The sequence below is a fragment of the Zonotrichia leucophrys genome, chromosome 8, assembly GCF_028769735.1.
Source record: "Zonotrichia leucophrys gambelii isolate GWCS_2022_RI chromosome 8, RI_Zleu_2.0, whole genome shotgun sequence".
Taxonomy (NCBI): domain Eukaryota; kingdom Metazoa; phylum Chordata; class Aves; order Passeriformes; family Passerellidae; genus Zonotrichia; species Zonotrichia leucophrys.
The window spans coordinates 24812105-24828735 of NC_088178.1; the positions used below are offsets into that span (position 1 = coordinate 24812105).

At 41.0% G+C, this 16631-nt stretch overlaps 1 protein-coding gene across 11 annotated transcripts in view; it reads left to right on the forward strand.

Annotated features, from left to right (window-relative positions):
* OSBPL9 (oxysterol binding protein like 9) overlaps positions 1 to 16631 on the forward strand; it is a 58570-nt gene that overhangs the window by 23529 nt on the left and 18410 nt on the right. For 4 of the 11 annotated variants that reach the window (XR_010441229.1, XM_064720050.1, XM_064720051.1 and 1 more), the window contains 4 exons: positions 625 to 701; positions 10112 to 10207; positions 11942 to 11989; positions 16507 to 16536. Coding sequence is in view for 7 of the 11 variants with exons in the window: in XM_064720050.1 (XP_064576120.1) it covers positions 625 to 701; positions 10112 to 10207; positions 11942 to 11989; positions 16507 to 16536 (251 nt within the window). In the remaining 4 variants the exon portion in view is untranslated. Of the gene's footprint in view, positions 1 to 624; positions 702 to 3295; positions 3391 to 9960; positions 9998 to 10111; positions 10208 to 11941; positions 11994 to 16506; positions 16537 to 16631 lie in introns of those variants that run through there. The other 7 variants (XM_064720056.1, XM_064720058.1, XM_064720055.1 and 4 more) reach the window with 6 other exon arrangements.

The window sequence follows — 16631 nt, forward strand, 5'->3', positions numbered from 1 at the left end:
TTTGTTTACAGTCTAATGCCTCTGGAATTTTCCCTTCTTTCTTTACCTGGAATCCACTGACTCTGCTCCTTTGTTTTTTAAGTACTCCTAGAGCACAGCAAGGAACTCTTTCAGAGTAGTGAAGTAAAGGTGGCTTGTCTGTGCTGGGGATAGGAGGGAAAGAAAGCAGTTTTAGAATAGGATTTTCTTCAATTTAATGTTTGTTGTATGTTTAAGATTATTCTTTGTGCTTCATTATTCACACCAGTGAGCTGTTAGGGGTGTTTGTTCCCTATTATGAATCCATACTTGAAAGTTACTATGTCCACACTGAAGTAGAAGTACTACATAATTTATTACAGGTAATTTTCTTGTAACTAAGGAAATTAACAAATTACTTAATGACTTGAGGAATATCTGTGCAAACTCTGTTTGCATGTGTTCCCTAAAGCTGGACAAGGAACATTGCTGTAACCACTGAAGAAGAAACAGGATATTAAGGCAATTTTGTGGAATTTTGTGCTTGATGATTAACACAGTGTGATTAATTTCCATATTTAGTGTGGACATCAGATCTGCTTGCCTGTGCCTTTGAGTATATAAGACTGCATGTAATTGAACAATACCTTTTGAATTCTTTTTCAGCTCGAGATGCAGATGAGAGGGAGAAGTGGATCCACGCTTTAGAGGACACCATCCTCCGCCATACCCTCCAACTTCAGGCAAGTTTCACTTTCAATTTTCACTTGTTTTACTTTTTTTTCAATCAATGAAATACAGTGTAACAACTGCTAATATCCTACACATCCTGTATGAAATCTGGCTGTTCTATAGCCTATACAATTGGATGTAGTAAAATACCTGTTTTGGTTTGAGTCTGTTATATTTTTCTTGTCCTACCATAATGAAAAGTCATTATAGGAAATAAAGGAAACTAATAAAGTTTCCTTTATTAGCTCATATTTATAATATATATATAGTTATCATGAACTCATATTTATTTATAATGTATATTTATGGTAAGGTTCTGGATTTATTGTTGTACATTTAATTTGGGTTTTGTTGGGGGTTTTTTATTGTTTTTTGTTTAAAACTAGGAGTCTTTTTTGGATCAAGCATCTTCTGTGCTTGTGTGCCACCTAACTTGGAAATTAAAATGAGACAGCAGCATTGAACCTCTTTCTGGATGACAAAAATGATAAATAGCTTGTTTGAAGCTGGATATCACTGTGTAAGATGGGTATCAGTGGTTTTCTGGTTCTAAAAACAGATGGTTGGATTGAGGATGATTCTTAGCTTTAGTTACCTAGTTCTAGGAGTTGGACTCTGTCATCCTTGTGGGTCACTTCCAGCTCTGAAAACTCTGTAGTTCTATGATCTGAGATCAGTTTCTTATGATACTTTATAGCTGGACATGTCTGTAAGACTTGCTGAACATTTGTTTTTGTCCTGGAGAAAAACCCAAACTCATGAAAGGGATTTGGCTTGTACCATCTAGGTGTCTGGTGATGGTGTAGAAATCTTAAAGCAGGTGTTCATTATTTGTGTTAAATAAAGCTTTGGTTGTGCTTTTGTAGCATGGCATGAGAATTAGGTGTCTTAATATTTGATTCAGTGTGAAGAAAGATAGAGTAAAATCTCTAATATCTCATAAAGAGAAGCTTGTGAAGACTGATTTAGATGAGCACTGATTTGTGTGACCTTTGCCCAATCTAAAGGGTTAGAACAAGCCTGAATTTGACCCATTGAACTTTAGACCCTGTACTATCTCTGTCAATTTACCTGTTAGACGTAAACAGTTTCAACCTTCTTTCATCTATTAAAGACCACTACTATTTTTTCAGAGAATAGCAGATCCCTACTGGGATAAAAATTCCCATTTGACAGTCAGCTTTTTAGCCCTCCTACTGTGCCATGGGTATGTTAGAAGTAATCTTCCCATCTGGACACTATAGCTGACCAAGGGCTGAAGAACCCCACTCTGCAGTGGGTGTGAGGAGACAGGGATTACCTAGGGAGCAATATGTGGATGTAGAAGGGGTGGGCTCACTCCCAAGGGATGCTTTTTTCCCCATCCTCAGTTTAGAAAGTGAATAGGTTAATGTGAATGGTCCTGTTTATGGTCTGAAATGAAGTTAAAGGAATCTGTGCTGTTTTCTCCACCTGGAAGACTTTTTATGACATGGAGATACAGAGTCAAGGAATGAAACACCAGAATATACATTGGTTTTATCAAAATGTACACTTCTATGCTCTCTAGCAATTGTGAGTGTAGTTATATTGGTGGAAATAGATTTCATGGTAGCAGCTAATAATGAAACTATTTTCCATTGCATAACTGTTCATGTTCCTGGAGATTTTCAAACGAGTAAGGTGTATTTAGGAGGAAAAAAAAAAGCCCAAGTTAGTAATTTATCTAGTAATGTTTGAGGGAATAATTAAAAAACCTGAACTGAGTACTAAGAAACACATCCTGCATTATTGTAGATATGTTCACCATGGAATGTAATACTTTGTGGGCCACTGCTGTGTGCTCACCACTCATTTTCAAGAACCTTCTTCAGTGTACAGAAGGGTCATGTAACCTTTCAGCCTCTGGCCCTTATTTTGGGGTCGGTGGAGTAGTGTTCACTCACACCCCCATTCGGGAACTGCCAAGGTTTGCCACGGGAGCTGCTGAGCCTATTTCAGAATGAAACGCGACTGCACTCCTTGCCAAACCTCTTTCTTTCATGGCTTAGGAGTGTGCTGTTCCTTCTGCTCCCCCTCACAGGCGGGACGCGGGGGCGGCACGAACAGGGGCCGAAGTTTGAGGGGATTCTCGCAGGGATGAACCCGGGCAGGAACATCCCGCGCCTCCATGGCCGGGCCGAACACGGGCAGGAGCATCCCGCGGCTCCATGGCCGGGCTGAACCCGGGCAGGAGCATCCCCGTGCCTCCATGGCCGGGCTGAACCCGGGCAGGAGCATCCCCGTGCCTCCATGGCCGGGGTGAACCCGGGCAGGAACATCCCGCGGCTCCATGGCAGGGCCGAACCGGACAGGAATATCCCCGCGCCTCCATGGCCAGGCTGAGCACGGTCAGGAGCATCCCCGTGCCTCCATGGCCGGGCTGAGCACAGGCAGGAACGTGCCGCGCCTCCATGGCCGGGCTGAGCACGGGCAGGAGCATCCCCGCGCCTCCATGGCCGGCCAGGCCCTGCTGCTCTCCCTGCTCCCTCCCTCCCCCGGCCGCGGCTCTCGGGGCCGGCCCGCCCCGCTCCAATCTCCGGCCGCCGTGCTGGTGACGCGCTCGGCGGGGCCGCGGCCGGGGGTCCTGCCCTTCCCTTCCCGCCCCTTCCCGCCCCGCTGGAGGCGGCGCTGCCGGGGCCCGGCGGGCGGCCCCGCTCCGAGCACCGCGGGATGGCCGGTGTGAGTACGGGGGGCCGCGGGTCGGGGTGCGGGGGTCCCTGGGGGCAGCGAGCCCCTGCCCTTGGCGGCCGAGCGGCGCTGCCCTGCCTGGGCACGGCGGGGACGGAGCGGGAACGGGCACGGAGCGCCCGGGTGGCTCCGGGGGCAGCGAGAGCCGCCCGGTGCCGTGTGCCCGCAGGGATGGTGCTGTCCGTGTGCCCCAGGGGATGCTGCTGTCCCATGCACTGACACGCCTTGGCTTCGGGAGCCTTTGAACAAACGGCGCTTCGTGCGCTTGGTGTTGTTATGTTGCTGTTTCGCTTTCCTTTTCCTTCGGACAGAACAGCCGAACGGGTTCTGTGGGGGATTATTGGCTCAGCGGATGGCGGGGTCTGAGTGCCGCGGCAGAGATTATTTTCTGTAAAGGCATTTTCTTAGGCTCTTAGTTTCGCTAACTAAACATGTGGTTCACAGTCACTTAAAACCTTTAGGCAGCTGGTTTTGCCCAAAATGTTGTATCTTTTCAGAGTATTTTTTTCGTATTTCCATGCTGCTTTTCAGTCTGCCTGTGCTGGTACAGGAGTGATCAAGTTTGAAAGTCAGACTTAAAGTTGACTTCACTGTACCAAAAACTCATCTGAGCTGTGAGGAACTGCACCAAACCCCAGGGGGTTCGTGTTCTGGGTGAACCAAATCAGGAGGGATTACGAGTTAATGCGAGGTGGAGAGGTGAAGTGGTGTCTTTGTGTTCTCTAGTCTGATTAATCTTGCTGGTTTTATTTTTGCCTAAATGTTCTGCTGTGCTGTCCTTCACTATTTATAATGGAAATGTTTTTGAAACATAGAATGAAACACACTTCTTCTGCCCCCCTCCCCCCAAGCCTAAAATGAGCTACAGGCAAGGAACTGAGTCATAAATACATAGAATGTGTAAAGGGGCCCAAACTGTCCAGAGGGCTGACAATTAGTAATGTTGTATCCAAAGGGAACAACAAGGGGGAGGAAACATTTCAGATACACTTGAAGCCTGATTTGTTTGAATTCTGAAACTGAAGTGTGCTGTGTTTTCGTATGCACTTGTATTAAAGCTATTGCTAAAAATACACATAGTAGTTCTAGTATTAGCATTGGCTGTGTAAAAGTCATTGAACAGATGGTGTGATACTACTGGAAATGCCATTCTGAACCTCGTGGAGTTTTCCCCCTTATCCCCCCAAATTGTTACTGTTGTGGCATTAGCAGGCCTGTGGCTTTGCAGTGGCAGCACAGCACTGCCCTCATGCCCACAGCACCTAAGGGGGAGGATGTGCTTGGGGTGAAGGCATGCTGTGGCTGAAGTTTCGTGTTTGTGTGGGGAGAGAAGTTATCTGACGTTTTCTTCAGCTCCCCAGCAGCATCTGATGTCAAGCAGCAGTCCCGTTCACAGGACATGCTTCTCATTGTCCTGCTTTCCTTGCTGTCTGTCAGGTGCACCCTGGCAGCACCCTAGAGCTACAAGTGCTTTGGGGCAGTGGAATTTGGCTCTGGAATTGTCTCATGAGTTATAATGGATAGCTCTTGTCTTTTAGTAACACAGTAACTTCCTTATTTGATCTACACTAATTTACTTCAGCCTCTAAGTGGCCTCTGTAGAGACAAATGAGCTGAAATCATGGAGGTGAGCAATTTCTAACCACCATTAAAGTGAAAGGAATTAAGTGAAAATTAATTGCTTTGTAGGTTGATAATTCCATAATTTAAACAAGGTGTTTACTTCCTAAGTAGCAAATGATAAGAAAACTTGATTCTAGTAAGTGAGTCTGTGCTGGCTGTTGAGAAGAGTAGATTCAATGGTTTAAACACTGACAGACACCATGGCTTCACCAAAATGTAGGAGTTGGTGCTGCTTCTGGGAGCAGTCCTGTCTCACTTCTCCAAGCAAAAGGGAAGAGACAGTGTGGCAAGAAGGGTGGAATTTGGAACTTAAAATTGCTTTTCTTGCTGCTCTCTCTGCATTTATTTTTAACCTTGATTAGTTTCCACATTGAGTTGTTTATGTGACAAGGTAAATGTTTATGCTGACTCAAAATAAAGAGCAGAGTGAAGGCTAAAGTGAACAGCAGGGGAGCTGATTTGTTTTCCCTTCATTTATGCTGGTGCAAAGTGTTTATGAGATGTTGATAGTAGCAGTTCACTTAGTACCACATTAACCAGGATTGTTTCTGACCTTTCTAAAGCTGCGAGCAAGAACACAAGGTAGAGTAAAACTTCCTTGTGTGTTAAGTGTATTACACTCTAAATATATTGTATTGTTATTAACTGGCTTTTCAGTGCTGCTCCTTTTGTGAGTCAAGAATTCTTGCATAAAACTAAAACCAGGCTCTTTTAGATTAAGAGTATATCCAGTGTAGATGTTTTACAAGTGCTAGTGGGAGGGCATAGGGTTGGCAGCCATGCTGCCCTTTTCACATTTTGCTAATGAAGTAATCAGATAGTACCTGAATACCCTAGAACATGTGCATTATCTGCATTGATTATAGATTATAAAGGCAAAGGAATGGGACTCTAAGATATACTTAATATTTGTGAGGTTTCAGAATTGTAACTTATGCTTTAAAGAGAGAATTTTACATCAGTGTCTAAATGTTTGTCTTCTGAACTTTCTATTCTCCTAGAAGATCTGATAGTATCTACAGGTACACACTCTTTGCCAAGCATTTTGTGTTTTGCAAAGTAGCACCTTTTTTTTTCCTAAGAATTACAGTAATCTGTTTGGAAGAGTCATGTGCTTTCCACAACCTATATATTTGTTTTCAAACACTTACATTCTAAGCTTCAAATATTGCATAAAAATCTAGCAGAGGAGAAAAACAGAGTTATTTTTGCCACAAAAGTGCCCTTGTTTAATGGCTTACAAGTTCATTTCTTGTTTTTCTTCAGTTTTTTATCAGTGGTCCTTACAGGCAATGTCCAGCTCATCAAAATCAAGCATGTAGGCAGGGGATATGTTTCTGATGAGATATTGTGCATGAAAGGAAAACATTTTTATTCATTCCTTCAAACTAACTTACACAGGAATTTTTTGCTGGATTTGGAATCCTAATTAGATGAAGAATTTAAAAGAAGTGTCTTCAAAAAGATAAGAAATTCCACTCTGTACAGCTTTCTGCCTTCCTCCCCCAGGAAAGCTATTATTGTAATGCTTTTATTTGAGAAATATAGTTGAATTTTTCTGGTATGCTTCTTCTAAGGAGGATGCAATCTTTTCATCCCATCTGAGTTTGAAAGAACTGGTTTAAATTAAGCTGAATTACTTCTCAGCCTGGACAAGTTTTGAATACAAATGCATTAGAGATATGTGTGACTTCTAATTTGGAGGACAAGGAAACAACACGAAATTCCCTTGGTGCTGGCGGTTCTGTAGTGAAAATAAGGCTCATAATATGGATGAGGGAAAGGATGCTATGGTACCTTTTTCTCTTTTATCAGTATGGTTTGAGTATCAGGATATTGTTCCCTCTTGGTCGGGAGCAGTCAGACATCAAATTACTTGTTTTGATACCAAACTTGTTGGTTTGGCAGATTCTGGTCAGACTAAAATTTTTAAATGACTCCCCTCTGCAGCTGTTTCATCTGTTAAGTCTTTTAAACTTACATGAACACAGAGTCTTTATTTGAGGTTAATAAAGTGTATTTACAAATAGATGTAGTTACTCAATGGCAAAACAAGTTATACTACTTCAGATAGGTACTGACAGTAAGATAGAGGCAGTGCATTTCTGAAGATCAGAAATAGTCTGGATTCCTGTTCTTTTCCATAATTTGAAGATAGTTGTTTTAGAGTCACAGGATGACTTGAACTGGAGAAGAGCTCTGGAAATCACCTGTTCAAGCACCTTCTCACTGAAGGTGAATTTGTACTTCAGATCAGGTTGTCAAAGGTCAAACCCAGCTGAGTTTGGAGCTCTGCCCTCCAAGGGTGGAGGTTCAGCAATATCTGCAGGCAACCTGTTCTGTCAGCCTGTGAATAGGTGAGCAGTGGATTTTACAAGTTCCTCATAAACATGTGATTGCTCGTTGAGATGTGCAGATTCCTAAATGCAAGTTCACCAAGCTGTTAAATGCCATTCTAGTGACTCTGCTCACCTGTTCCTTTTGAGGCTTCATTTCCTTCATGGCAGGGAAGGAGAGAAAGGGTCCCCATTTTACCTTTGAGAGACCAGAAGATCAAGAAATAAGCATTTGTGCACTTTGTGTATCTCCTCTTTCTAAATTACTGCTGGGTTTGAAATACTGATTGATTTTGTTTGCTATTTATCCAGACTGTTTTTTCTATGGTATTGCTCTTTTCAACTTTTCCAAGTATCTTTTGGTTTTCGTTTCAAAACTATCTGAGAACTTAAATTATTAACCTAATCTCATATAACACAGACTAATGAATTTGCTGAGAATATTATAAAATTTCATCTTAACTACCCAAGAGCAAACTAGTGAGGTGCTGCAGCTTTAAGTACCTGTGCTTTGCAAAATTATTCTCATGTTTCATCTCTCTTATGTTCAGCTTGACACTTTACCTGGTTTTATGGCTTTCTCTTCACAGTTTGAAGTTTTAATTTTCTAATAGAACTTCTTAGTTTACAATTTTCACTCTGTGTTTTGTGTGGGTGTCTGCTCAGTTGTAACACTGAATGTTTTGATCAGCTTTTCCTTTAGTTCTAAGAGCCTGAAATTTAAGAATGACATTTTATCTTTAAGCCACCACTAAAAATATCAGATAGTTACATATTAGTAGTCATAGAGTGAGGACTGAAACAAAAATCAGGATTTGGATGCAGCATACAGATAACATGCACAGTAAACCATATTTCTGTGTACAGTATCTTCAGCAGAAATTTCCTCTATGTGGTTTGGTATATGAAACCTGACCTCCAGAATTTTTAACTGAGCTTGCAGGACCATTTGCTGAACTAAAGAGTTTTGCTGGTAGCTGTACAGACAATTCCATTTTCAACAAGGAAATTGAATACCAATTTCACATCATTTCAGATGTAGTTTCAGTGCAATTTGAACTAGTTTGAGGGAGAGTCAGAAGTTACTCCCTTCTGCCTATTAGTTGTTTTAATAACTTGTTACACTCAGTGCTTTTTGAATTTATGTTTTGTCACAGTCAAATATTTTGGGTTTTTCCTCATCTTCTCCTCCCTCCTCCTTGTTTCACAACACTATTTTTAAATTTGACTGGTGTTGGCTGTCTAATACAGGTGAAGTATCTTCTTTTGATTACAAACCCAGCTGTATGGATAGATGTACTCCTGTAGAGCTGTTATTAAGATCTGCATGCCCATCTGCAGCAAATGAATAAAGAAAAATATTTTCTACAGTCAGTAGCTGGGTTTTGTTTTAGGCTGTGTGTGACACTGTGCAGGTCGTTCCACTGCTGCACAAAAATGCTCACACCTCTAAGAGCCATCAGTAAATCTCTTGATATGATGGCCCAAAATCATACAAAAATAAGAGAAATTGTCTTTTCTGACAGAGCAAACAATGCCAAAGAAAATGTTACACTAATGTGGGATTTTACAAATACAGATTGCCCATCTTCCTCCGTGTGGAATGTATTTCCCCACTGGTTGATCTTTCCATTCTCAGACTCTTGAGGTGCTCAGCAGTTCAAACAGCAATTGATGTTTTCAGCAGAGTTTGAAGTTGTCCTGTTTGAGATGGGTGTGAAAATATTGAGGCTGGTAGCAAAGTTGTCCCTGCTGTGATGCTCTCAGGATTATGTTCTCTTACAACTGATGTTTGCTTCTTTATCCTTCATGGGTTTTTCCTCCTGTATATGTTTATCCTACAGTGTACAATTTTTTCCAACTTCTGTATTTGTTTCTCAGTTCTATTTGCGTTAAAGGTATTATATAAATAAACCTTTAATGTGTTTACATAGCATATGGGCATCAAGGTAGAAGTAATCAAGAATCTTTTATTTTCTTTACTCTAATTAAAGATGTATCACAGCAGGAATTTGTTTGTTTAAATCAGTGGTGTATAAGTTTAGAGATAGGGATTGTGTTATATACAGAAGTGTGTTCTGAGTGGTATATTATTAGGAGAAACAAGTTTCCAAGCAAGAAAATATAAAACTAATCATTCTCATTACACTGATACGTTGTCCTTGGTGCTGTATGTGCCACTAAGTGTCAGAATTCAGATACAGTGACAAAGATGCAAATCATTGTAGCTGTACAGGAACTAGGACAACCAGGACTAATGATTTTGAACTTTTCAGATCAAAGGTATTTAAGAAAAGATTGAGCAGTTCTTAGCTAGGGAGCTGTGAGTTGAGCAATCCTGTGTGAAAAGTGCAGTTATCCCACTGGGTGTGATTTGGGCTTCCCTAGCTGAAGTGTAAGGATATGGAATCACAAGACAGTTCTCAGAAAAATGTGAATTCTCCTTTATATTTTATAAAGAAACTTTAATCAGTGTAATTTAAGAGGATTTCTTCAATCATAAGTAATGAAATACTCTGGTGTGTGATGATTATACCCCCTGTGAAAATGTGGAGCAATTTACTGCTGCTGATTTAGCTGCAGACAGAAGCCAAATGTGTTCAGCTGTGTGCCTGTGTCTGCACGTGGCAGGAGGAGAGGCAAGGCAGCATTTTCTCACTCAGATGGCAGGCAAAACCATATTGCTGCTGTGCTTTTTTCTCCTCTGAGACACTAATTAAATATTTTATTTTTGTTTGTTTATTTATTTCTAGGGTGTGGATTCAGGATTTGTTCCCAGCGTTCATGATTTTGACAAGAAACTTACTGAGGCTGATGCTTACTTACAGATCTTGATAGACCAGCTGAAGGTATGGTAACTAAATGCTGAATTTATGTGTTGGGGATCTGTTTGTCAGGCTGGATTTCAAAGCCAGCTTGAAAGGAAGCTCAGCAGAGAGTCAGTCAAGATGAAAATGCCTTTCTCTCAGGATTGTTAAAAATTAGAATATTTATATATAAATATAGAATATTTATATAGAAGCAGATTTAAATAAAATGGTTTACAGTGGCTGAAAGGTTCTGTTTTCTATAAAACCTTTATGGAAATTGCAAGGTTAAATGTGTTAAGTTTCATTTTGAAACCTAATTAAGTCATTGTGTTGCTCATAGCATTTTAGAGTCTGTCTTGAGACGATTTTGTCAAGTGATGTGTAACTACAGTTGCAGAGAGTTTCAGACTTTGTTGCAGGGGTGGTGGATAATCTTTGCTTTGTCCTTGAGTGAAAGCATTCTGTAGGAGTGTTGCACAACACAGCTCCTTTAAACTTTGTATTTTAAGAATAGATGGGACTGCAAGGAGCAATGAGGTCGTATCTCTCAGTCCTCACCTTATTGAGAAAAACACTTTTTGCTGCTGCTTAGGACACCTTTTTTCCCATGACTCAGCTGATTAAAATTGCTGTTAAATTGCTTCAGTTCTGCTGGGTTGGATTTTTTTTTCCCTGATATAATGTGCAAGTATTGCATGTGGGATATTCAGCAAAAATTCAGTTGGAGGGTAGGGTAGAGAGGGGGATGAGCACAGCAACAAAAATGAAGGTAGGCAGAAGAGATGCAAACAAAATTCAGAGCTGCCCTGCAAAGACTTGATCAGGAGCTTTTGTGTACCACTCTGGAGCCATCACTTTACTGACAGAAGGTATTTAAATCTTTACACCTTCTAATTGTTATTTCAGGCCAGCTGGGGGGAGGGGGATAGAAATTAATTAATAATGAAAGATGAGTCAGTTTGAGGATGGACAGAGCCCAGGATCACAGCCTATTTTTAGAGCTAGAAATCAGCCCTCAGGGGAAAGGGAACACATGAGTAGGTTTGAGGCAGGCAGTTGAGTGCAGAGCTGCAGCTCACTTCCTAAAAATTACATCCTCTTCTCCAAGCTACAGGGGTGGATGTGATGAACTTTCAGCAATACCCATGGTCTTTTCTCTTCCTTGAGCAGCTTCATGGCTGTGTGTGCACCTTAGAGTGCCCTCAGAGGCCTCTGTTAACTCTTTCAGCTCAGCTTGTGTTAAATGCACGTGCAGGCTTTGCAGTGAGGGCTTGTTTCACTTTGCTTTGTTGCATCTCGTATCCCTCTTTTAAGATAATAAACATAAATTAATGCTAGGAAGTCATATCTTCCCCTCCAAAAAATGTGCTTACATGATTTGGATCATGTACCTGAATCAAGGAACCTGGAAGGGTTGATGAGAGTTAAAGCTCTTCTGGTTAAAGGTGTTTGCTGAAATAGAAGAAAGGCAGCTGGAGGTGCTCTGATGAGCTCAGTTATGTTCCTTAACCTCACCTTTTTCTTCAAATCATGGTAGGATTGTCAGGCTTAGCTGTGAGATCTCTTGCAGGATGGGATGATGTGAGAAATTAGTTACAAATCTGCTATATCACAAATGCTAAAGAAATTCTAGGCCAAAACTGCTTTAGATCCTAATACCAGGGTTGTATGACTTTATTAAATGTTTTTGGTTTTGAAATGTCAGTGTTTCTGTCTGATTTTATGTGGAAAAATAACACTTTCAGTATTCTCACAAGTATCTCTTTCTTTCAGCTCTTTGATGAAAAACTCCAGAACTGCAAAGATGATGAACAGAGAAAAGCAAGTACATTTTGTCTTAAAAATTGTTTATCAGGTGGTGTTGTGCATCAGTTTGCTGTACACATTTATTGGGTTGTCAAAATCACTTCAAGCAATTAGAATAACTTAAAACAGTTGTGTTGTGACTAAGTTTGCAAAAAAATTTTAGTAATAATGGGAGTCATAACATTAAAAAAGGTTTCAGTCTGTCAGAAATAATTGCTCCTCTGCTGTCCCATGTGTTGAAATGCTTCCAACAGTGTTGAAAGCACTTTAACTTAAATTTGCTATTTTTTAATCTTTAACAAGGATGAGTGTTTAATGTTGGTAGGAATTACAAAGCTATTCCAAGGGCAAAAAAAGAAATATTCCTAATTATGTGTTTCACATAATCAGTCTGCATCCTGGGTAGGTCTGTGACACACTGGAAGTCTGAGAATGCCACAGTTCATTCACTGAAGTGAGGGTGCCAGAAATGTAGCACAAATGTAGTAAGAATGGGGAGCACAGCTCTTTAAGCAAGGGTGGAATTCAATTAAAGGTTTGTGTTCTTTGCATCCCCTCCTGTTCCATGCCAAAGCCAGCTCTGTCAGTTCAAGCACCGTTTAAGAAAGGCTGGCACAAACCTTTGGTGGTGTGGCTTTGTGTCATGCTGGTTTCATTTATTAATTTGTGTGTGTGGAGGAGGGATTTAACCATTCCTTATGAAGGGTTTGTTGCAGAACAGTTGCTTCTCTCCAGCAAATGCAGTAATTTTGATATCATGAAGTAGTGGTGTATTTCATCCATTTCCCTCCCTCAATGTCTCTTGTGGAAAACAAGCTGTGTTCTCGTGGTGTTTGGTTCCTGTTTTGAAAACTCTTTGATGTTTTCTGTGTTTAGTTTTACTTCTTTATAATGGTTGTGACCTTTCAAGTGTTATTCATCTCACCTGGTGTGTTAGGTGGTGCCTTGGGGAGCTCTTTCTCACGTACAGGCTTTTAAAAGATCTTTGAGGTGCCTCTCTGTCAGTGTGTTCAATCTGTAGACAAGTGACCACAAGAGTCAGGTCCAAGGATTTTGTATTTCTCCTTCAGTGGGTTTTTCTGGGAAGAGTTGTCCTTCAATTTTGACCTCCCTCCAGATGCTGCTTTGCAGATCAGGCAGTACTTTCTTTTTTCCTGTGGCAGTGCTCCTAATCCCTAGAGGCTTTCCACATGTTGTGCTGACTTCTTTATTTGTCTGTGCAAGGTATCTGTGGCACAGATGGGTTCTCTTCATAGAGAAAGGAGGGAGGCTCATTTTGAAGAGGTTGGCATCCTCTGGTTTTAAATCTTGATGAGGATTGCTATTGCTGCAGATTCCATTTATTCTCTATTAAAAATGAAAAACACTTGACAAAGCATTCTTTTGTCTCTGCCTGCACTGAGAGGTTTTTTGATACAGTATTTGGCATTTTCCCTGTTTGTTATGGAAGCATGGTTTAGCTGTCAGATGATGAGCTGAGTGTAATCTGCAGGGTGCTTCCATCAAGCCCATAATTCTTTCCTTCAAGGAAACAACTTTTGGATATTTGAGTTTTAAGTGCTTCCCAACCAGCTGAGTGCTGTTCTGCAACTGTTTATGGCCAGGGATTTCAAACCTGAGCTGTTGTTTTTGCAAGTTCACAGAGCATTGGATGAGCTGGCTTTTAGTTACAGAATATTTGGTCTTTTGAAGATGGTGACACAGGTTATAGGTGTTCTGACATGCCTCAAAATCTCCTGGATATCTTACTTCTGACATGTGCTAACATCTTGAATTTGGATGAAGACAGTGCAGATGCAGGCCTGGTGAAAATGCAGGAATTTTCATGAATTCCCTGTGCTGCATTGTTGTTCTGGCAGAAGTGCAGGGTATGGGGGGATCATGCCCAACCAGCAGTGCCCCAGTTCTTACCCTGTGACCAGTGTTACTGGTGGGAACTCCAGCACAGATTTTCTCTTGCTTTGGTGGAGTTATCTTGACCACACATCAGGGAGAAGAAAACTGGAGCACTCAAAGGCACCAGAATAGCAAAGAGGTGCATGTGTGAGGCTGGAACAAAGCTGACATTACTTAACAGGATTTTGGGAGGAAAGTGCAGCTTGTTTAAGCTGTTTGGTTCAAAACAAGTGCTTTTTGTGAAGTAAATCCAAGGCTGAGCACACAGATTTGGGTTGCTCCTTACAGATTTCAGCCATGAGTCAGCTCCCCCTCTGTGCCTCTGCTGCCTCTGTGCTGGGTGAGCTGATCCCTCTGTACTCCCATGATTGTTGAATGAGGCAAAAATCATGTTGGATGAGGAAAAATTAGCTTCCTCAGTGATTTCCTAAAAAATCAGGTGTCAAGGAGATGCAATGAGCAGCAAGTAGAGGGAGTGGTTTCAGCAGCAGCCTGCAGTTTGATTAGATTAAATATAGCAAATTGTGTTCTGCAATTGTAAATCTGCATTCTGCAGATGGGGATCTGCAGGAAATTGATGTGTCAGATGAAAATATGTGTATTCATTACTGAAACTAGGGGAACTGTCTTACTAAAATTTTATCTTCATCAGTTTTCGAAGACTAGGGATGATGAAAAGAGAAAACGCTGATAGATGTTAGTAGTAAATGTTTGGGGGGTTTTTGGTTTTTTTATTGGTAATGTATTTTCTCTTCAGCATAGCTGCTTATGGTTTTCCTTGCAGTTCTGTCTAACTTATCAAAGTTCCATTCGCTGTGTTCTTGCAAGGTGGCCATGGAGCACAAATGTGAAAAATACTGGATCAATGCAAACTGCCACTGCTTAATTTGGCCAGTTCACAAAGGATTCATTTCCAAAGAGGAAAAAACTATGGTTTTATGACTTGCTGAAAGGCCTTAGAAAACTGCTTGTCTTGAGTTTTTTTCCCTTTCAACCTTCCTTCATGTGATCTTTGATAAAATTACCCTTTTGTCTGTACCTCTGTGTAAGAACAACAATGTCTCAGTGAACTCTTTGGAAAATTACAGAGGGGTGGGGAGAAACCAACATCACTGAATTGCATCGCATGGCCTGAGGTCACTTTCTTATTTTCAGCAGAGGTGATGTCACTGAAGGGACTGAGATCTCAGTTTATTTGGTGTGTAAATACTCTGTAACAAGTGGGGGAAAAAATGAGTAAAGAATGATCCAAGCTGCTGGTGGCTGCCTCTGGTTGGCTGTACAGCCTTGAGGCTGCATCATCTCCTTCAGCTGCATCATCTTTCATCCAAAAGATTTGTGTGCTTGGGTGCATTGCCTATTCTATTTTGGTGCTAAAAGGCTCAAGACTTCTATGCTGTCATGTTTAAAATGCTTTTTTGGATATGTGCTGATGAAGTTCAGACTGGAAGTCTCGTAGAGACGTGAAAAACAAACAAAAACAAAGCCAAGGAATTTTTAGCTGTTGGCATGTTTCTCTGCTAGCAGCAGGAGTAAATATAACATAACTTGATGGTATAACATCCCTCATGTGATATACCCTAGATAAACATGATCCAGTTTTTAGTAGGAAGGGCTGAGTCTGGGTTCTGTTTGGCCACCTCTTGCCAGTTAATCCTGAAGAAAATACACAGCATCCCTTGAGTAATATCTAGAGCATAAGAAATATATCTAGAGCATAACTGAGAATTCCCCCCAGGAGTTGCCTGAGAGGCTGTCACTGCATTTGTTTTGTTTTTAATCCACAAACTGGGGCTGTTCATTTCTGTGGATTTAGAGCTGCCTGTCCTTCTCTTATGCTTTAGGCTTTTCCTTGCCATGCCTGGTGCAGGGAAAGGATCCTTTACACACTTGGATTATTCAACAGTCAAGAAGATTGTGACTCAGGTCACATGAGACACTCAAATTAATCAAAACAAAGAGCTCCTGTAATTGCATTAGTGGAGGTTCAGTGCTGAGCCCAGTTTAGTGATTTTGCCTCCTGCAGACGGAGCCAAGGACATCAACAGGAAGCATCTGCTGCTGCACCAGGTCATGCAGATCCTTCTGCATGCCTGAGGTGCAGTTCCACACAGGAAACCTGTATGGACCAGTGTTTCTAGATAAAATTCAGTAGGCACATTTCCAGATGCACTTTGGAGGCGTAGGAGGAGCAGGAACATGTGTGCACTGCTGTTTTCTGTGATCTGTCTCAAGCTGTGCTTCACTGCAAATGTTTATTGCACTTGAGTGATGGTCACTTGGTGTAATAGTGCTGAAATGTGCCACCACTTTATAAAGATACAAAATGAACTTAGAATCTTCCTGCTGCATTTCATTTTTGTTGATGTTATGCAAAATGAAGTACAGATTTTAATGGGTAAATGTCACTGTTAAGAAATTCTTAACCTTGTCATCTTTAAGCTTGAATTATCAGTTTAGTTTCAGTCTTGTCTTGCAAATTGTCTATATATGGAAATAGTGTTTAACATGTTGGTTTAGGGCATTTTTCCCTCCCCCGATTTAAAATTAAAATGTTGTGTTTATACAGTATTTAGGTCAAACCAGATGCTGGAAATTCTGTCTTTAATCACACTGTTTTGATTTTTCTTTTACAGAAAATCGAAGGTCTCAAAGAAACAACCAGTGTAAGTTTCTTTAATTTTTGTAACTCTTATAAATTGATTCTGAAATTCACCTTATTTTCTTCGGGAAGTTTTTAAAACCTTCTGACAGAAAAATG